This window comes from Grampus griseus (genome assembly GCF_964374135.1).
Source record: "Grampus griseus genome assembly, chromosome: 8".
NCBI lineage: Eukaryota > Metazoa > Chordata > Mammalia > Artiodactyla > Delphinidae > Grampus > Grampus griseus.
In genome coordinates, this window is record NC_139002.1 from 62,161,834 (window position 1) to 62,183,425 (window position 21,592).

Sequence of the window (21,592 nt, forward strand, 5' to 3'; positions counted from 1 at the left end):
AACACCCTGACCACTTCCCCATCCATGTACAACTTTCTTGGGGCCCCAGCCCTACAGAAAAAGCGTGGGAAAGAAGAATGAGCACAGAATAGAGATTTCCCTTTTATACATATTGCAACAAGTTCTCCAGAAAACATTCATCGGAAATAAATTAAAAAGTCCTCTTGCCACTGCCTCCAAACATAAAAAGGAGCCTACACCCTGGCCCCAGCACAGGCCACTCAAGGCCCTGATTGTCCATGGAAGAAAGTTAAGGATTGAGGGGCCCAAAGCCTGAGATGGGAGGGCCAGATCCCTCCTCTGAAGTATCCAACAAGAAAGGCGAGGTGACAGCGTGGGCCTGGGAGATGGCAGCCAGCTCCTTGAGAAACTCAGGGAAAATGACTGCACAGTAGACAGCATTCTTGACTCGCAGAGCCTCACCTTGGCGGTCAGGGGCCCCACCCCGGGGGGGTAGGACCGGTGTTGATGCCCCAGGGGAGCCCCCACCTAGGCCAAGTCCTGTGCCGTCTCTCCCAGGCTGAAGAACCATCTGTGCCGCCTGCCGAGCCCTGGTTGGACTGTGTGCGTGCCGCAGGAGCAACTCCCCCAAGGACGGCCTCCGGCTCTTCACTGGGAACAAACAGGAGTGTCATGAAGCTGCTGGCGTCAGGCAAAGTTCCCTGGCCTGGGAGAGGAGATTCCCCTCCCCACGCACCCCCACTCCCCCAGGGGCATGGACCTCTCCACTAGAACTCTTAACACCAAAGTGCTGCCTGCCCAGCCTCCTTCCCTCTACCCAACCTCCCCAACAGCCAACCATCATGCTCAGTCTTTAGGCAGTCAACCCTTCAGATACTTCATTCCCAGACAAGACCCCTCCCTTCTCCAGGCCCCTTCACCTTGAGGGGTTCTCTTACTGCACCTCCCTTTCCAATCACTCTTCTACCATCACCAAGCTCTTTCTCCTCAGTCTGTAACATGTGCTTATTCTTGCTGCCCAGCACCCTCCTATACTAGATGGGTCAATCCTCTAGACATTTCCTCCTTCCCCTGCCTATCTGTAACACCTCACCCACACCCCTGCTCCTTCAATACCCACAGGTGCTACATATGCAGTCATAGTTCAGTGACTTTATCAGATCTGTCACACACCACTGTCCCTCCAAGTTCTGCTCTCCTGTGCCACCACTTGGCCTTCCACCAATCCCTCTCCGACATCCACCAAAGTCACCCTCCCACTGGTTGTGGCCAGACAACTTCATGTCAGCTTAGACTCAAATGAACCATTTAAAATACTGCCTTCTCTTCTTTAATTTCCTTCCTCCTAGATTGCTGGCTCTGGATCTGTTCTTGGCCCTGTCCAGGATCTAGGGCCTAGACTCTAGGGATCTAGTCTCTAGATCATGATACCATTCCCATTCTCGACCTCTAATAATGGCTACAGAGATATGCTAAACAGATATATTAGATTTGGCATTCAGAGCCCTTTACAACCAGGTTCACACACTTCCTCGCACCTCTTCTAGAAACTCTCTACACACTTCCTCCCACCTCTTCTAGAAACTCTCCCTGCTTTGGCATCCACACCTATGTGCTCCTCCTGGAACCCTCCAGGCTCCTTTCATGCCTCTGTAGCCCCTTCTGCCTTAATTTTGCTTTCCTCAATGTTTTCATCCTTGGCCTAATTTCCCCATCCCTACCTCTCCTCTAATTTGCCCTCCACTAACTTCCCATTTTACTGCTCTATCACATTGCATTTTAATAACTTGTTCTCATGTCTTCTACCTCATACATTAATCTGTGAGTTTAAGGGCTTGGACTCTGTCTTATTTACCTCTATATCCCTGGGCCCTCCACAGTGAACATAGTACCAGGACTGTGGAAGCAAGAAATAATTCCTGGTACTGGACCATGAGGAAATCATGCTAAGGAACTTCAGCTGGGCCTTCACAGCTATCTAACAACCCTTCTGGTACTCTCTTCCCAACCTATACACTTTCCTCCTTAAGCCCCCATATCACCTCTGCTCTCTTGCTCAGCATATTATTTTGCCTCCTACTTCAATTAGCAAATAAAGGATGACTTCAACTCCCTAAAATTTCCCTCCACACCTCAAAACTCCACTTGTACATAACATTTCCTCCTTTGATCTCTCCTCATTTGCCTCAAAGGGGGAAAAAAACCTTCCTGTGCTCTGGATCCCACTTACTTCCACCACCATTGGGACCTTGCTCCCTCAGTTATGACAATCCTCTAGTCACTATCTAGACTATCAGCTTTTTGAAAGCAAAGATCACATCTCGTACCTCCCTGAGTCCCCTGTATCACAGACAACACCTAGCACATACGGCAAGCACTCAGATACTTGTTGATGAAAGATCTAAATTTAGAATATCATGGTCATATTTAACTCTTCCTTCTTCCTTATCACCCACAACCACTCACCAAACTCTGCCAGTACTTCCTTCCCATTTCCATCAAATTCTTCCTTTCTATTTCCACTATTCTAATTCAAGCCTCACAGGTCACATCTGCATTATGGCATAAGCCTCCCAATTGCTCTTCTGACTTCATTTTCTCCTAGCTCCAGTGCAACTAGCACATGAACTAACACACTTATCTGTCCATTCCCAGATCTAAGAACCTCCAATGGTTTCTCACTGCCTAAAAGTTTACAACCTCTGCCTAGCCCAAGTTCTACGCTGAGAACCTTCTGCTCTGACCAAATCTTTCCAACCCTACTACCAACTGTTCCACCAACTTCCAAATCCCCTGCTCCAACTAAACAATTCATGCTGTCCCCTGAACAAAAGAATAAAGCCATCCCACTCCTTTGCCTACCCAAGTCCTACCCATCTCTCAAGGCCCATGTCAAATGCCATGTCCTTTACCAAGCTTTAACAATATCTCAACCTAGAGACTCTTCTGTCCCCTCGCCCGTCCCCAACTTCTAGAGCAGTTTTTGCTGGTACTGTTGGTTTGGCTCTCAGTGGACAGAACTATGTTTTTCCTCTGCCCAGAAACCTGAGGACAAAATCAAGACTCTACTCTCTGCAACTCCCTAGTTCCCGGTGCAAGGCTTCAACCTAAATAAGAAACTCAGTTAACCTGAGCTAATTAGTTGCCTAGGGAGGACAGGGAGGTGGTGGCAGGGTACGCCTCACCTAGGGAATCAGACCGGCGGGGGGCAGATCCTGCCGCAGGGCCCTCCGTCCAGTCCAACTTGCCACGGGCAATGAGGTACTTCTTGGCTTTGGATAGCAGTGCTGGGAAGTCCTCCTGGGAGGCTGCAAAGCTCTCAATCTTATTCTTCACAGAGCCCAGCACCTATGAAGCACAACTTCATGACATTTCTGGGTGGCTCTAGACTGACACAGTCCTTTCTAGCCCCGCTGGGCCTATTCCCAGCCCCCCCAGGGCCACTCCAGCTGTGGGCCTGGCCCACCATGGAGCCTGGACGCACCCATGCATGCATGCATCGCACACCTGCAGCAGGGACTTGACACTGGGCTGGAAGACCATGTTGGTGTTGAGCAGGAAAGAGCGGAGCAGGGGCTGGGGGTGACAGGCCAGCTGGGCCACCAGCCCCGTCAGCAGGAAGTTGACATAGACGGAGTTCTGCAGCATGTTCTCGAGTTTGGCAAAGAGCACAGCCATGAAGGGGCCTGGGGTGGGGTGGGTGGGCACAAGGATACAAGGCCTAAACACAATGCACATCACACGCATTCCTCCCCAAAATGAAACCCCCCACCACCACTAGATGAAAATTATTTGTGTCAGAAAATGATTTGCATGTTTAAATATCCTGTGACCACCTATTCTGGAGGAGATAAAATGGCAGACACCACATGGACCCACAAGAGGTCCAGATGCCAGCTTATACACATTCTAGCTGAAGGACCAGACCACAGGCTCTGGAATCAGACAGACTTGGTTCAAATTTTAGCTTTACCGTTTACTAGTTAAGTTACTGGATGAATCAAAACTCTCCAAGCATAGTTTCCTACTTGGTAAAATAAGAAAATACACCCACCTCATAAGGTTATTAAGAGGATCAAAGAGATACTGATACACAGCATTTAGGCCAAAGTCTAGCAAATTATAAGTATTCAATAATAACCATAAGCTATGTAATAGTTCTCAGTTTTTTAAAAAGCTTCACCCAAGAGGACAACTGAAGAAAGAACAAGTGAGAAAGTGATTAGACCAAAAGAAGAAATCAGGTTACATACAAGACAGGGGATAACACTAGACCTGAGTCAGAAATAAAGCAAGAAGAAAGCATAGTGAAGGCAAAGACGGTGACTAGATTGGTCAACTTAAAGTTAGGGGAGGAATCTTTGGAGAACCAAAAAAGAAATCAGGTCTGTTCAGGAGCGGGGAACCAAGGTGGTGAAATAGAATCTGTAGGGGAAAAAGAGCTTAGTTCAGGGCCAGAGAAAACTGATTCAGGACAGACTCTTTGGTGGAAAGAGGATGGCAGAAGGGATTAGAATGATCTTCCGGGAGAACTGGCCTCAACTGAGCCAGATCACCAACACTAGGACTGTAGAACCATCACAGTCTGTCTGGTCAGGGATTTGTCAGGGAGAGGGAGTGTGCCTAGGAACTGCACTAAGACTTGAGGCAGGAGAACAATGAAGGGCAAGAGACACTGAATCCTGAGAAAGATCCTAGAACATTCTTACTCCACATGCACATGACTAGCCTTGGCTCTAAAACAACTCTAGCTTAGCAGGGTCCTAAGATATCCCATAACTTTGTCCTTCTCATCTCCGGGGACTTTTCTGCAAGAGAAAAAGCTCAGATGAGTTTAGAAGAAGAAAAAGGACAGAACTTCAAATAACGCTTCAAGAAAGTGGTAAAACCTGCACACCACCTTCTCGTGGTCTAGAGAAGGAAAGAGCAGAGCAAAGCCTAAATAAATGAAAAGACATACTTTCTGTAGTCTGCAAGAGAGTTGTCATTACTCCAGAGCAAAAGGCCTGATGCTGTGCAAGTCCCAGCTAGGGCATGTACTGATCAATGCATGATAACTTGACTACAAACAACAGGAAGATATGTGGGTACCTTGGTCAACTTGTATCCGCCATGCACCCAAGAGATGATAATCCTAAACTACCACATGCTGAGTTCTCACAATGTACCAGCATCATAGTAAGTGATTTACATGCAACAAAGACATAGATGGAATGCTAACTCAAGGTATGTCTAGTCCAAAGCACTATACAGCTTCCCAGAAGTGCCTCCCCACCAATCCCCAGCATGGGGTGTAGAGTAGGGACAAGAGCCAGATGAGGGTTGGGCTGGGTAAAGCTGGCTCTCAAACAAAAACAAAGAGGAGTTAGCCCAGCCACTCAGGCCAGATCTAGCTCCAAGGTCTTTTGGAGAGACCAAAAGAACTTAGCCAGGGGGCTCAGGGCCATGCTTTGTCATTTGCCCTGATAGAGGTATTTCACTGATCTAATTTACCCAGAGAGAGGTATTTCACTCTACCTGCTTCAGTTCTTACCACTAACCATAAACCCTTAGAAAGTCTTACTGAGCAGTCAGGGCAACCAACAAGGTGCAGGGATAGGGAACAGAAGAAACTTGAAGCTGAGCCCTTCTCTAAAGAGGCTGGGAGAAAGGAGGCCAGGGCTGAAGAAGGGAAGTATAGCAGAAAGCTGACCCTGGGCCACAGAAGAGTTGACGAGAGACCCAACACCCAGACAGATATATTGGCGGGAACAACATGGAACAGCATGATTTATAGGTGCCTCACATACAGGACAGCACGCATGTCTTCCACATGGTTCAGATGTATTGCTGTGATTCACCAGGAAACACCAAACACAGAATATCCTAATCACACATCCCAGAAAATGGCCAGACTGAGGAAGAGGAGGAACATGCATAAAGGACAGACATACAAGACTCAGACATAAGTCAATACTCAAACCAGCACAAGCATGGAAGACTACAGACAGACACTGAGACACAAGTATGACATGATATGTATCTGGAGGGGACCCAGGCAAAATGGATGAGGAGCTAGGCAAGTACACAGGAATGACATGGGCAAGAAGTCTCAGAAACCAGCACAAACATGTGGAGAACATGCAAAGAGTACACAAAGGAGAAGACCTAGGCTAAGTAGCTTACCAGTGAAGGGCTGGCTTGGCAGCTGGCTGAGAGTCCGCAAAGGGCTGCTGAGGAAGGGGCCAGGGGGCTCAGGGGCACAGGTGAAGCTTTCGTAGGCCTCCTCCTCCTCAAGAGGTAGTGAAGGCTCTAGAGGGGGCTCTGAGCCAGCGCCCCCATTGCTCAACGCCACCTCCAGCTCCCGGAGCTCCTGCCCAAAGCTCTCTAGTCCTGCCACGCCCTCGGAGGTGCCCTCTAGTAGTTCCCCAGCTCCCTCCTGTGGCACCCGACGAACCTTCTTGGCCCCCTCAGGCCATGGTCCTGGCACCCCATTGAGCTGGGGAGGGCGCAGGTGGCCAGGGCCCTCCCTCACACCCAGAGCCAGCGCCCCCCTCCCCAGTTCCTCCACCTCCCCTTCCCCTGCATGGCCCCTGCCCTCCTCAGGCAGTAGGCTGCGTTTCTTAGTCCGGGAGCCAACAGGACTGGGCTCAGGAGGGGGCCGCTCGCCATCATAGGGGGCAGACCAGGTACGGCAGGCTTGGACACAGCGGTCCACACCAAGGCGCGCCTCACGCAGATACTCCAGGTAATTGTCTTCCAGCTCACCGGGCTCCTCCACAGGGCTGGGCCGTCGGCCAGGGCTGGAGGCTGGGGATGCAGCAAGCCCCGGTGAGCGAGGAGCTGGGGCTGGGGACTCGGAGCCACCCAGGCTCTGCTGTCGCAGAAAGAGGGCCAGACGAGATGGCGTGGAGGCCCGGGGTACCGTCACCACAGAAGAGGAGTCAACGCTTGGGCTTCCAGGGCCTGCAGAGGGGAAAACACATAAGAGAGATCAAAGAGCCAGAGGTGCAGGAGGAAGGATGAGACACCTTGGGTAACTAAGAGAGAAGGCAATGAAGCAGAAGAAACATGGGACTGATTCAGACAGCTGACTCTCCACCCCTCAAATTAACCTTTTCCTCATCCACCACCCCCTCCTCATTACCACCAACACCACAAAAACAACGGAAATAGAAGAGTACAACTGGAGTGAAGAAAAGGAACAGCTTTGCTCAGAAGATAAATTTCTTTGGTGGAGTTGAGGATCCACCCTACAACACCCCTCATCAACCCCCCAAAGATGGAATGCCACTCACGGCCACCTCCCTCCTCCCACCTTCTGGCTAGCTCCCCCAGAACCTGGGCCATACCCGTCGTGTCCTCCCTTCTCCCTGCCTCTCTGCTAGGCCCACCTCGTGCCCACGAGGCATGCTCTGGACGAGGTGGGCTGGAGGCACGGTGCCGACAACAGCGTGGGATTAAGGAGAGAAACTTGTCTGCTGCTCGTCCATATAGGTCCACATCGCGCACAGCTGGCTTCTGGCTCAGCATCACATGGTTACACGGGACAAGATACCTGGGAAAGACAGCAAAAAAGGGACACAGGATAGATCAGGAAGGAAGGACAGGGCTTGGGAGAACATCAGTGGAACTATATGGCTAAGCCAGGCTTCGAGAGGACACACACACAAGCAACCCCAATGCAACCCATCACCCCAGCAATGCACAAGGCCCTGAGGGCCCGGAGGGTTCAGGATCAGCCATCCCTCAGCCCTGCCCCCACAGGTACCTGAGAACCAGCTGCAGCAGGACATCCTCACAGCTGAGGTTCAGTAGGGTCCTGAAGAGACTCAGAGAGACCATGCAGAGCTGGGGGGGGGGGGGCGGGGAGTCACCATAAGAGCTCTCTACCCTCCAAGATGTTTACCAAATGGAAACCTCCCCAACCCCAGGCCCAACCAACCTCTCCTGGAGCAATGATGGCACAGGGCCTGGCACAAAACAATCATTCAAATATTAAATAAATGATCACATGATCTTTGTGGTCAAGACTTCATTATTCACAGATAGGAACGAACCACATGTCAGATTTAATGTATTTCTATAGACCATACACATGTCAGCAAACTCTCTGGCTATATATACCTGGCAGCAGAGATACCAGCAATACTTAAATGGAATGAATACCCATGAAGAGACCCCAGGAAATACTGGGACTGAGTGAATGACTAACAGGAGACAACAGCAACGTGGTTAACTAAGGGAATGCCTGTCAACAGACTATAGCAGCATAGTAACTGAACGCCTACCAACAAAAAACCAGAGGGAACCTGGAAGAATCCCAGCTGGGAAGTGGGTGGGGCTGTGAACAAGGAGTCTGAGTCACCTCTCCAACACCAGTGTCTCTCTCAGAAGGTAGGATAAAGAAAAGTTCAAGGGCAGCTGACAGGAAAAGGAAAAAATAGGTGGGTCCAGAACAAGGGAAACTTTTGTTTTAGAAAAGTAAAAAGGGTGGTTCACCTCTGGCTAGATGAAGAGAAGAGACACATGTAAGCACTCCCTCACTCCTGTGAATCCCCGAAGCACTTTCTCTATACTTCCCTTACGGCAAGTATACCTTGAGCACCCTGAAGACAACTATTGGGTCTTAGTCCAGGGCACTACCTGCACAGTCTAGGTGCTCATCATTAACTAAATGACTGTGGGGGAATTACAAGCCAATCATGGGACTTCCCTGGTGGCTCAGTGGTTAAGAATCTGCCTGCCTGTGCAGGGGACACGGGTTCGATCCCTGGTCCAGGAAGATCCCACATGCCGCGGAGCAACTAAGCCTGTGCGCCACAACTACTGAGCCTGCACTCTAGAGCCCGCAAGCCACAACTACTGAGCCCATGTGCCACAACTACTGAAACCTGCGTGCCTAGAACCCATGCTCCACAACAAAAGAAGCCACCACAATGAGAAGCCCGTGCACCGCAACGAAGGGTAGCCCTCGCTCACCCCTAGAGAAAGCCCACGCACAGCAATGAAGACCCAACACAGCCATAAATAAATAAATGAATACACACATACATTCAAGGAAAAAACAAAACAAAACCAAACAAAAGCCAATCATGGTGGGAAAGAGATAAGATAGCAGTTCCCATTTTAGACAGCATGGATGTTTATCCTAAATGACCATTTTAACTAGCAATGAAAACATTCAGACTCACTGAAAGATTGTGCGGTAGGTAGAAAAAATGGCCCCTCAAAGATGTCCCGGTCCTAATCTCCAGAACCTGTAAGTTACCTTACATGGCAGAAGGGACTTTGCAGGTATGATTAAGGTTATTAAAAAATTTAAGATGGGAAGAGTAGCCTGGATTATCCAGATAGGCCCACTCAAATCACACGAGTCTTTAAAAGCCAAGAACCTTTCCTAGCTGGGTCAAAAAGGAGAGAGATCTGAAGCATGAAAGGGACTCGATCCACCACTGATGGCTTTGAAGATGGAACAAGGGATCACAAGCCAAGGATTTAGTTGGTCTCTAGAAGATGGGAATGGTCCTCAGCTGACAGCCAGCAAGAAAACAGGAGTCTCAGTCCTATATCTACAATTAAGTAAATTCGACCAATGATCCCAGTGAGCAAGGAAGCGGATTTTCTCCTAGGGCCTCCAGAAAGGATGCAGCCCCGCTGATGCTTTGATTTTAGTGGGGTGAGGTCCGTGTCAGATACATGACCTACAGAACTTGTAGAATTACAGAATTTACAAATTCTGTAAAGCAATTTGTGTTGCTTTAAGCCACTATGTTTGTGGTAATTTGTTATGACAGCAATAGGAAACTAATACAGATACGCAGGCTAGCTAGCCAGCATGATTCACCTTAAGCCACAAAAGTTGGACTATAGCAGTTACAAAGTCAGGCCAACAGAATCAAGCTTAAAAGGGCTAAACAGGGGAAAGGAAAGCACCTGCATGTTTAACATGGGCATCCTAAAATCAGAAGAGATTTGGTTCCTCCAAGAACTGAGAGCCAAGAATAAATACCCCAAAACCATGAAAGGCTCCTGAGACCAGGGGACCAAATGCAAGACTAACAGAAATATATGCTGAAGACTAAAGACACTGAGGGAGAATCAAAGAAGTTAGGATAAGATTAAGACAAAAGCAAGACGGACAGAGCCCAATACAGGAAGAAAAATCAAATCCTAGGAAGGAAATCAACATTCCCAAAACATGAACAGGACATTCCATGAGGCCAAACAGATTTAAGACCTTGGTCGAGCTTCAGCATAATGAGAAATAAAACTTTTTCAATGCCTTTGTAAAATTAAAGCTTTGACATCTCTTCCCTATCAGTTTATGACAATAATTCTTAACCCAAGGCATGTATCATAATTACATTTTGGAGTATTATAAAAGTACACATGCCTTGGGCCTACTCCCAAAGATTATAACTCAAGAAATCTAAGGCAGAGCCTAGAATCTGTTGTTATGGTTACTCTCATTTTCAAATTCTAAAGTGTACACTTGGTTCAGAAACACTGGTCAAATCAGAGTCAGTCTAGAATATCTCATATACACCCTAACGTAGCTTCAGAAACCTCAACTATACAAAACATAGCTATCCAGGAACCTTACTTACCTGGAACCCTACTACCAGGTACCTCAGTTATCTAGAACAATTTTCTAGAACCTTTAGTGATCTAAGAACTTCTATTTTAAACACAAGGACCCAGAGAACGTCAATTATTTATAATAAAAGAAGGAAACAAAAATGGTTGATGGAGCCAAAATAAATGCCATAAAGTCCACGGCTAAACTAATGCTTTACTCCCCCAGAAAGACTTCGGGTCTTTATGACTTAGAAACAATTTACTCCTATTTTATATACATTTCTATTGGTTAAAATCTAAACTTCTTACCATGGTCTACAAGGCCACACATGATCTGAACTCACCCACCTCTCCTTCCCTTCTCCCCTTTGCTCACTATACCTCCAGTCACACTGGTCTTTCATTTCCTCAAATACATTTCATTTCCTGTTCCCCACGTATGTACTTTGCATGCATTGCTCCCTCTGCCTAGACTGTTCTTCCACTTGCTCTTCAATAGGCTAACTCCCTCATGACCTTTAGGTCTCAACTCAATGTCACCTCCTCAGAATGGTTTTTTTGACCACTCTACTGTTTTCTAAGCACCCTGTTGGGTTTTTTATAACAATGACCTCAATTTTCAATTATTTTGGTTATGTGTTTACTTGTCTACCTCCTCTATGAAGGAAGCTCCATGAAGTCAGCAACCACTGCTTACCATTATATCCTCAGTACCAGAGAACAGTATGACATATAGTGAACATTCAATCAAAATGTTCTTCAGGAAGAAGGAACATAAGTAGGTAGGCGGGCAAATGGGTGCCCCAAGTTCTATAACTCTACAGCAAATCCAGAGGGAAGAAAAGGTAAACGTACTAGTAGCAGCTGGATCACCTATCAAAGCAGACACAAAGCCTAAAGAAGTGATCTCAAGTCACCCAGAGCAAGTCACAAAGCGCTACACAGCTGAAGAGAACCTCAGGTCAACGCTACATAACAAGTGTCACACAATGGCAACACCTATAGCCGTGACGAGCAGCCGAAGTCATCCAGAAAAGGTAACTGTGTCCTAGATTTGTATATTACAAAAGCAGGAGGCCACATTAAAATTGTACCCAAAACAGTTAAAAGTTTAATACTAGAAAGAAAATGCCACCTAACTTTGAAGTGATTGCTGGAGACAAAGGCCAAAGAAGGGCAGGAACACCCTCCCAGAACAAAGGTCGGAGAGAGAAGATGGCTCACCCAGGTAAGCCAGGACAGAGGTAGGGGCCATACCCGGGAGTTGCTGCCAATACGGGCAACAAGGGTGTCAAGGATGGTGTGGGTGTCATGCCGGTGTAATAGCAGGAATCGCAGGAAGGTACGGAGCAAGGCAGGCTCTGAAATACTCCGTAGGAAAAGTTCCAGATAAGCGGTACTGGCAATCATCTCCTCCACAGAGGTCTGGACAAAGAAAGGGAAAGTTTGGAAATTTAGGGCTTCCCCACACATATGCTAAGCCATTTTCCCTAAGTTCTAAGGAGGTACCAGGAGCAGACAGGGAAAAAGGGAGGAGTACCCAGCCCACTGCCACCCACATTGGTCCTGGCATTGAGGTTACCACCCCTCAACCTAATCCCTTAATCTGCCTTGCCACCCATGACTCTCACCTTGTGCAGGGCAGGGCCCATGACAGGCACCAGGAACCCATTATGGATATAATCTACCAGCTGCTTTTGCACTAGAGGGTGAGCCACCTGTAAGGGTGCAAGACAGAGGACGGAGGATTTTGAAGGGGGCCATTGTCAGGAAGGGAGCAGAATGGTAGAATACAAATAGGCACCCTACCCCCAAGCTGAAAGAAAACCAGAACTCCAGGGAATGCACCCCCTCCCACCCCATCTCCCCAGAATGACCAAAGGCCAGATCTCCTGGGAACCCCAGGCCCACCTGAATGACTGCGTTGCAGAACTCTAGGGAACTCATGAAGAGAGCAAGGGCTGGCACCCCCAGCCAGTCCTCCCGTCGCAGGCAGTGCCAATCATCTCCTGGAACTTCAATCTTTCGGGGCAGTGAAGAGTACAGGGCACTCAGCCCTGTGGCCAGCACCTGGGGGCCATCCCCAAGGACAGGTTACCAAAGACTTAGACAATATAAAAAAGGGGAACAGGGAACTATTAACCCAGAGTTTTTATGCGAGTAGGGGTAAGAGTTATTACCAGAGCAGATATTTAGTCACCCAAGGTGCCAACACATCACCTGGGAACACTGGCCCATGAAGAGCCTTCATACTTGCCTTATCCACCTAAGCCCATGTTTCATCCCCACCCCAACTCCAGGTGCTGCTTTCAAACCCGGGGGGGCTACTTCCTGAAGGAGAGGGCCCTGGTACATAGTCCCTCCACAACTCCTGGACAGGAAGGTGCTCTCCCGTGCCTACACCATACCCTACCCCCCATCCCAGGAGGTGCTGACCGGGCAGAAGTAAGAGTGATCTGCGATGTAGCGGCCCACAGTGGGACTTCCAGCTGATAGAGCCATGAGCAGGAGCAGGGCATCACGGGCCTGCTGGCCCAGGGTGCCCTCTCGATGGACAAAAGGTACAAGGCGAGAAAAGAGGAGAAGACGGGGAGCAGCTCCGGGCTCAGGAGGTGGCTGCAGGAAGAACTCGAGCAATGAAGGCTCCCGGGCCAGACACACGCACAGCTGGCTGAGAAGTAGCACCAGGCCTTCATCCAGTGCTGGGCTACTGGGCACAGGGCGGCCACAGGCATCCAGCAAGATCAGCAGAGCCTCACGAACGGGACTATGCCGCAACAGTGGCTGGCGAGCTTCGCTCACTAGCATCTCAAATAGTTTCAGTTGCTCAGCCCGCCGTTCCTCAACCCCATCCCCAAGCTCATCCCACTGAAGCTGCCACGTCAACACACGGGTTAGCAGATCCTCGCGCAGAGCAAACTCCAGCAGGGGCCCAGGAGCCGTGGGAGCCGAGGGCACCGCACGATCCTCCGCCAGCAGTGTCAGCATCTGGTAAGTGTGGTTGCACACAGCACTGAGATCGTCGGCTCCCCCAGGAGCTGCCCTAGGGCCTTGCCGCTCCAGAATTCGCACCACCTGGGGAATCAGGACAGATAAGAGAAAAAAATTTAAGATGATCAGGTGACTAGATGGCAAGGTGAGAGAACAGAGAATGTTAGGACTTGGGCAGCCAGCAGACTGGGACCTTTAGCATATAGTCTCCTACCTGGGACCAGTGATTCTTGAAGACCATGAGGCAGGTCTCAGGGTCAGCCATGACAGGAGTCTGCAGACTGGCCCCTTGTGGTACACGATGCCCAGGGCCCCGGGAGGCCAGTCTGCTCAGCCAGTTCATCCTCTCCATGAGGTAGGCCGGGCAGGGCCAGTGGCCAGAGGGCCACACTCTGAGAATTTGCCAGCCGGAGGCTTTCTCTACTTGTGTCTCTAGTCTGCTTCATCCGGTCTGTAGGAGCCAGTAACTGTCCATGGAGCCAGAAGATATACCAGGCTGGAGTAGTGAGCTCAGAGGTCACTGCCCGATCCAGACCTACAAATCTAATTCAAAGAGAAAGGATGGAAGAGGTTAATAGAAGTTTGCCTCTCTCTACCGTCCAGCAGTAAGAACTCAGAACCACCACTCCACTGAGAACTCCACACACACAGTCAGCACCTTAAATTCAACATGTCTAAAACAGAACTCATTCCAACACTAAACCTGTGTTACTCCCCCAGCCTTCTCCACCTTAATAAATGATACCAATATTTACCTACTTGTTCAGGCCAAAAGCCTAGGCATCATCCTTCTTTCTTCTTGTCCTTACTTCTAATATCCAGTTCATCAGCCTATCATCTATACCCTCCAAACGTGTCTCACTATTGCAATAGCTTCCAATCTCGTCTTCATACTTCCAGTCTTGCCCCTCTGAGCATCTATTCCCCACACGGCAACCAGAGTTTTAAAACATAAATTATACTACATCTCTCCTCTGCTGAATGCCCTCCAATGACTCCCTATCACACTGGTAATAATCCAAATTCTCTACCTTGGTCTCTAGGGCATTACATAATCTAACCTGTATAACCTCCTACCATACCCCTCCTCACTCATACTTGGCTCATACAAGGCTTCTTGAATACTTGCTCTTCCCTCTGTCTGGAGTGTACTTTTCCTGAGCTTCACATTGCTCACATCGCTCAGTTCTTTCCAAATGCCGTCTCCTCAGAGAGGACTTACTTAACAATTCTATCTAAATAGCACATCTTCCCACCTTCACTCTCTAGCTTCCTAATCCTTTCTTCTTAGCAGTTTTTTTACTTTCTAAAAATATTTATTTGCTTATTTATTTGTCTATCTTCCCCACTACAATGAAGCTCATTGAGGGCAAGGTTTCTCTGTTGTATCCCCAGTACCTAGAGCAGTGCCTAGGGACTCAATAAATATTTGCTGAATGTATGGATGCTTAAGTGAATGAGTGAATGAACAAACGAAGATCAGGAAATCCAGTCTTGATCTGACTCCGGCCCTCTGGGGCTGTTGAGGAAGAAATTTTTTTCTAACTATTACAGGTCCCTCCCTAGAATCCCACCCAGGAGGAAATACACTAATAGACCTTTAACTGGCTGAATAATCTTAAGAGGTAAAAATTCAGAGCCAACCAAAAGAGCAAAAGAATTTTCATTCTAGCAAAGAACACAAGGATACACTCCCAATAAACACACATATACCCACTCCTGTCAGATGCATCCAACACTCACTCCTGGGGACATGACGTCACACCCTCACTAGAGAATGGGGAAAAGTACCAAAACAGCTGTTGGCCTCGGCCATGGCTCACAGTTCCTTCTCATCACATCTACCACCCCCTCAACAATACTGTCTGTCAACAATATCTCACAAGTATAAAAACTTCAGAGGAAAAAAACCAAAAAAACTTCAGAGGAAAGGTGTGGTTCAGTTGTCCTTCCTCTTTACACTCAATAAGGCTAAAGGAACCCAGAGACCTGGCAACAGGCCCACATTTGGCCTCCAGTTATATTAACCACCACCCCTTCTACCCAGATACACTCCCTCTCACCATTATCAGCGCACACTAAAGGAAGATAGCAACTATGCTTAAGAAAACCTTCTGGAGAACAAAAGACAGTCTTTTTTTTTTTTTTCAAAAGACAGTCTTATAAAGGGTGGGAGCAGTCCTAAACAGCAGGCAGGGCTCACTCACTGATTAAGTCGGTGTACATCATACTGATAAGTGCTGGGACACTGTGCTAATAATAGGTAAGCACTGGAAATACAAAAATGGATAAAAACAGTTGGTGGAGCATAAACAAAAACTCCAATAGATATTATAAACAGAGGTACTTACAAAAATGTCATGGGGGTGCTAAGGAAAGCAACTAAATCTTCCTGGGAAACTATAAGAGGATTCCAGAAAAGAGGTGATATCTGATTTAAATCTTTAACAACGAGATACTGGCCACAAAGAAAGCAGACGGAAAGGCCTTCTTCATATTAAAAACAGTATGTTCAAAAATATGGCACTGTGAAAGAACATAGCAAATTTGAAGAACAGTTGCAAGTTTGGTGTGACTTAATCTCAGACTATTTAGAGAAGAGAGATACAATATTAAGTTGAAGGGTAAACATGGGTGAAGGTTATAAATATCACTGAATATCATGCTAAGGACTTTGGGTTTATCTATCAACACCCTGGAATAAAGGAGGTTTTTAAACAAGGAAATGACAAGATCAAATTTCCCTTTAAAAATATGTCAGATAGCAACATATGGTGGAGCAAACAGAGACCTAACCTCACACTCATACCCCAGGGGAGCTGAAGAAGGGCCAAGCAACCAGTCTCAGCAAAGTAAGGCCTTAACATGTCCACAACTAAACTGCTTCCAGCTTCTAGAACTCAATTCCAAAGACTAACAAACAGCTTCTACCTTGGGATGTACCTGGGGCGCCCACCTCTGCTCCACTCCTTGACTAACATAGAGCAATGCTCACAGACCCAAGGGGAACTGGCCTCCAGGACTTTCCCTCCCCACCCCATCCCCATTTCTATTCAAAGACCTCAAAGAGAAAAGTCACACTGAAATCACTGTCTCAGAACCCAAAAGCTAACACTTAACCTGGACCCTCTTCACGTACTTCAGAAATCCAAAAGAAAGCCACAGCTTGGTGTTCCTGTCACCCACCTAAGACTCCCTCACTCCCTGTTAACCCTGAAAAGTTCAGAACAAGACAGAAGAGAATGGGATCACCACCCTATTACTGTGCCCTTTCCTCCCACAGCAAAGTCTAGAGAAAAGTAGATCCCTCTTCCCAAATTTACCTACAGGCTCAGCCACAAGGAAAAGAGAAGGAGATGATCTTTCAGACCCCCCAAAATGGCCAAGGTCAAGCACTCACCGGAGGGCCCGAAATACAGCCTTATAGGAACACTCAGCAAGGGTGTCCACCAACCTGGGAATAGCAGGCACGAGGCAGGAAATGGCTCAGTCTCACTTATGAACCTTTGCCCTGGGAGAGGCAAAGAGGGAGGAAGGTGGGGGCAGGGATACACCTGCAACATCTACAGCAGACAGAGAGAGACCAAAACAACCTTCTAAGACAGGTCAGTGAAGTTCTGAGGCTTCTCTCCCCCTACAATGGCTCTTCCTCTTACTGACGTAAGAGGCAGCGATGGGTTCTTACCCTAGATTCTGAAAGTAGAAAGATCTGATTAAAACTTCATAGTAATACAAAAGGGAAAAACAAATAAACAAACCCCACCTCATAGGAGCCTACGATCTAGAGCTCAGCTCAGACATATCCTCTCTGCCTGTCTATCCCTCAGCCTATATGTAAGAGACAAATGGGTTATCAGTGTATGGTGCTAACTCACTCCCTCCCCTCTCCCCAGTACCACCTCTGCTTCTTGCAGGGATCTCCCCACCTCACTCCAGCAGAGCCCTCATAACTCACAGCGTGAACTCTATTGCACAGTGACTCCCCTTTACAACAGTAAATCCCCACGTCACACACAGCTTTCTCCACCCTTTTGCAGAAGGGCGACAAAGAAGTCAAAGAGGAGGTGAAACTGAACTAGATCCTAATGGATGAGGAAAGTTCACTGGGCAGAGAAGAAAAGGCATTCCTAGCAGAGGAAGCAGCTATTACAAAGATTTCAAGGCTCAAAAAAGTAACATGTTTGTCAGGGAACTGTGAACAATTTATTCAAGCTAGAACACAGAGTAGAGAGAGAGTGGCCCGAGATGAGGCTGGAGAGGTGAGTTGAGGCCAAATGATGCCATATTAAGGAATTTGGATGTTATCCTACAGAACACAAAGAGCCAAAAGTTTTTAGCAGAGGAGCTCCATGATCAAATTTGCATTTTTAGAAAGACCATTCCAGGGACGGATGAGAAAAGAGCAAGCCTGAAGGCAGGAGACTGTCTGGGGAAAAACATCCAGATGAGAGATGAGGAGGTAGTAAACTAAAGCCTTAACTGTGAAGATGTAGCTGTGGAGATGAAGAAAACAGATAATATAAAGGGAAATGTATTAAGATTTTCGTGACTGACTACATACAGGGGGTGAAGGAGCAGAAAGATGGAAGATGACACTGAAGTCCTTGCCTGGATTGCGATATGACACACGGTACAAAAGCAGACTTTCAAAGCAAAGACAACGAGTTCTGTTTTGGACACGTTAACTGCGATACCTGTGGAGATATACCATAGATCACTGAGTAAATATGACTGGAACATAGAGAGAGACTGAGACTAGATACAGACAAGTAATCACCTCATTATGATATACTTTCATATTTCACATTCTCTCTCTCAACTGAAATTATCTTTTCATGTGTCCATCTCTCCCAACCAGATTGAAAATTCCTTGAGACTTCACAGGACCACATCTTATCTATCTTGTTATCTCATAAAATGTGAGCATCACAAGGGCAGACTATATGCTAAAGTATTTGCTGAATGAATAAATGAATTACTATACGAATGAATGAATTTGTCCTCCCAGCACTTATAAGAGTGCCTGGCACATAGCAGATATGGAATAGATGGTTACACACAGCACCCCAAGCATGTTTCTATCTCTACATCATCATCCACATCTATGTTTCATCTCCTCAGATCTACCACTCAGCTATATATATCATAAAGCAAAATCCATTATACTTAACGCACCACTATTCAACAAAGAATTCAGTATAGCAAACAGGAAGTTTACGAAACCCAGTGCTTTCTCCATATCAGCCAAGAATTTGGACAGTCCCTAAGAACCAGCGGACATGTGACTTGACTCACCTATCACTATCACAATGTGATCCAGGTATTATGTACACCTGTTCCTATGTTTTTGCCACATTATTAAACAAAAACTTCAAACCCATGTCACCCTCAGTCTCTTTAACCTCTTTTGGAAACAGAACAATTACAAATCATAGAAAAGACTTTTTTGCCAGGATAACGTCCTCCATGTCATCACAACCCTTCCTGTATATCACATGCTTTTTACTCCACATCACCTTCACTCTCTGTTACAAACTTTTTTTCCCCAAGTCACTGTCACTCTCTTGAGACCAAATTTTGGGTCCAGCTTTGCCACTTTATCACTATGTGGTCTCTGGCTCTTCGATTTGATTCTCCATCTATAAAATAAGAATTCCTGCCCTTGCATACTTCACAAGGAATCTATGTAATTCCAGTAAAATCTGACATCGCTATGTAATGCATGAATGCAATTTAGATGTCAGACAGTAATTCTACTGTATAAATGCATGCTTCCTCAACATAATTCAGCAGGCACACTATCATCACCCTACATTCCTGGATTTCATGAACCAGTAGAAATAGATTTAAAATTTTTTAAATAGGATTGTTACTTTTTATTTTGGCAAATAGATCCATTTTTTAAAACCCATCATCCGCTGGCACCATTACTTTACCAGTGAGAGAGCACTTTAATACCAAAAGAATAGGAAAGATAATTTCAGAATAAATTTATCTTTATGGAAAACTCATGTTCCGTATGTTGCCTTTCTCTCCTTCCACCTTGAATAGATAAAAAACTTTATCATGGACTGGCACTGTCCTTGGCCCAGTGTTCAGGAATCATTGTTCTAAACTCTTTCATTATACATGTAAGTTCTATAGGGGTCTGAACATCTGGGCAGATTGCCAAGGGTTCCACCAGCATGAAAACCTGTTCAGCCTCCAGAGAGAAGCAATGAAAACATACCATAGGACAGAACAGTTGGTTCTGAGGCTCAGACTCTAGAACAGAATGGGGACTTGGGCTGCCCCTAATTCCCAAAGAATGGTCTGGATAGGGAAGGTCTACCTCTTCCTGAGGTTGGGGGAGGTATCTGCTCTGTGGCAGACTGTCAATAGAGAGGAAATTTTAGTGGTGTGAAAGGAGCCATTATCTGAGGGCCAACCCAGCTTTCTAGAACATTCAAAATTTCCATGTGCATATGGGTTGGCAGGGAAAAGGGGACCTGTAAAATGCTAATAAAGTGAACCCAATAACATGTCGTGGAGCGAGGAATGAACTGCAAAGGGACAGGAGAAAACTTTTGGGGGTGGGAGAAATGTTCAGTATCTTGAAAGTGGTAATGGTTTCACAGATGTAAACGTATGTCAGAACTCATCAAACATGTACATTTTAAATATGAGTAGTTTATTGTACATAAGTTCGCTTTTTTTTAAATTTAACTGTAAGAAAATGAAAGCAAAGCCATCCTGTTTGGGAGTCGAAATACAGCGTTGTATGTAACAAACCATATGATTTCCATGAAAGTAGAATTAGCAGCTGTAAGTGGTTAGTCCAATACAGGTGGCAACGGTCAAAGCCCCACAGCTCAGCACAGGTAAGGAGCAGCAGTGGAGTAAGGTTGCCCAGAAGCAGGTGGAAAGACAACAAACATAGGCGGTCATAGCCAAAAAATCTCCATGAGAGGGACCATCTTCAAGTCTGCAGTCCCAAGGAGGAACTTGAGGGAACGAGGGATTCCAATGATGACTCTGTTGAAGAGTAAGCCTAAAAAATGATTTCCATTATCATCGTTACTACTGCCCACGACGCTTATCATTTTTTGATCCTCCAAAATATGTAGAGCACATGCAGCAGAAGAGCCAAGAGCACACCACTTCCACCCAAGCTGTCCTACTCGGTCTAAAACTACTGCTCTCACTGGGCAGAACGCTCCACTCAGAACCGACCTCTCACCTTTACCCAAGTCTCACAACCCTCATTCCTTCCCCCATGCCCTACTCTCAACTCCCTCCCGATTCACCACCAGCCCGCATGCTCCCGCCTTCGCCCTGTCCATTCCCCCGCCCCGCACAGGCCTCAGCCCCTCACTCTGGTCCCAGGGTTGTCCCTCACGCCTGCCCACAGGAGCCCCAGCTCCTCAGTAAATCGTGTTCACAAGTCCCTTCCACTTGGCCCCTCAGAAGGCATCCCGGCCCCTCATACAACCCAGCTCCTTACTTGCCCACTCACCCCGAGGCTCTCGCCCTGCTCCCCTACCTTAAACACTCACACCTGGCCCCTCACCACATGCCAGCCCCTCACCCTGTCCCCTCACAACCAGGACAGTCACCAAACCCAGTGCCGTCATTCCCCAGCCCCTCTTCCCCTCTCACACGCCCTCCGGCCCTCACTTACTGTTCAGTCACAGAACTCCGACCCTGAGCAGGCCCGATCGCCACCGCGGTGCTAGGTGAGTTGAGGCCGCCATCGCTCCTCAGGCGCACCAGCCGCGCCCCGCCCCGCGCCACACGCAACCCGCGCCCCCGCGCACCACACGTAACCGCCCAGCGACGCACCGCTGGGCAGTGGCGTGCCAGCTCATTGGCTGGGCCCGGCCAAAGCCAGAGCGTTGATGCTTGTTTCCTGGCAACGGCAGAGCGCAGGGGCGGGGTCGCCGACGGCATTCCAAGCAAGGAGTACCGCCTCTTCCCCCAGGTTCCGCCCCCTCGCACTGAAAACCCCGCCCTTCTGAAGGACTCTGGCGTTTCATAGGGGAAGACCTCTGGGAAGGCGGAGGCCCGCGGGGCGGGGGCGGAGCCTGAGGAAGAAAGGTCG

At 47.6% G+C, this 21,592-nt stretch overlaps 1 protein-coding gene across 2 annotated transcripts; it reads right to left on the minus strand.

Annotated features, from left to right (window-relative positions):
• Positions 1-87: 87 nt before the first annotated feature.
• Positions 88-21,266, minus strand: FHIP1B (FHF complex subunit HOOK interacting protein 1B). 2 transcript variants are annotated; one of them, XM_082660479.1, is made up of 12 exons: positions 21,173-21,266; positions 13,727-14,055; positions 12,958-13,596; positions 12,433-12,591; positions 12,153-12,239; positions 11,779-11,946; positions 7,712-7,791; positions 7,335-7,498; positions 6,127-6,906; positions 3,469-3,647; positions 3,147-3,309; positions 88-612 (listed from the first exon to the last, which is right to left on the minus strand). In XM_082660479.1, exons 2-12 carry the CDS (start codon positions 13,862-13,864, stop codon positions 251-253), a joined length of 2,919 nt encoding a protein of 972 aa, XP_082516605.1. In that variant the 5' UTR covers positions 13,865-14,055; positions 21,173-21,266; the 3' UTR covers positions 88-250. The 2 variants fall into 2 exon arrangements, with proteins under 2 accessions (XP_082516605.1, XP_082516604.1); XM_082660478.1 differs by having other exon boundaries at positions 7,293-7,498.
• Between the last annotated feature and the right edge of the window lie 326 nt (positions 21,267-21,592).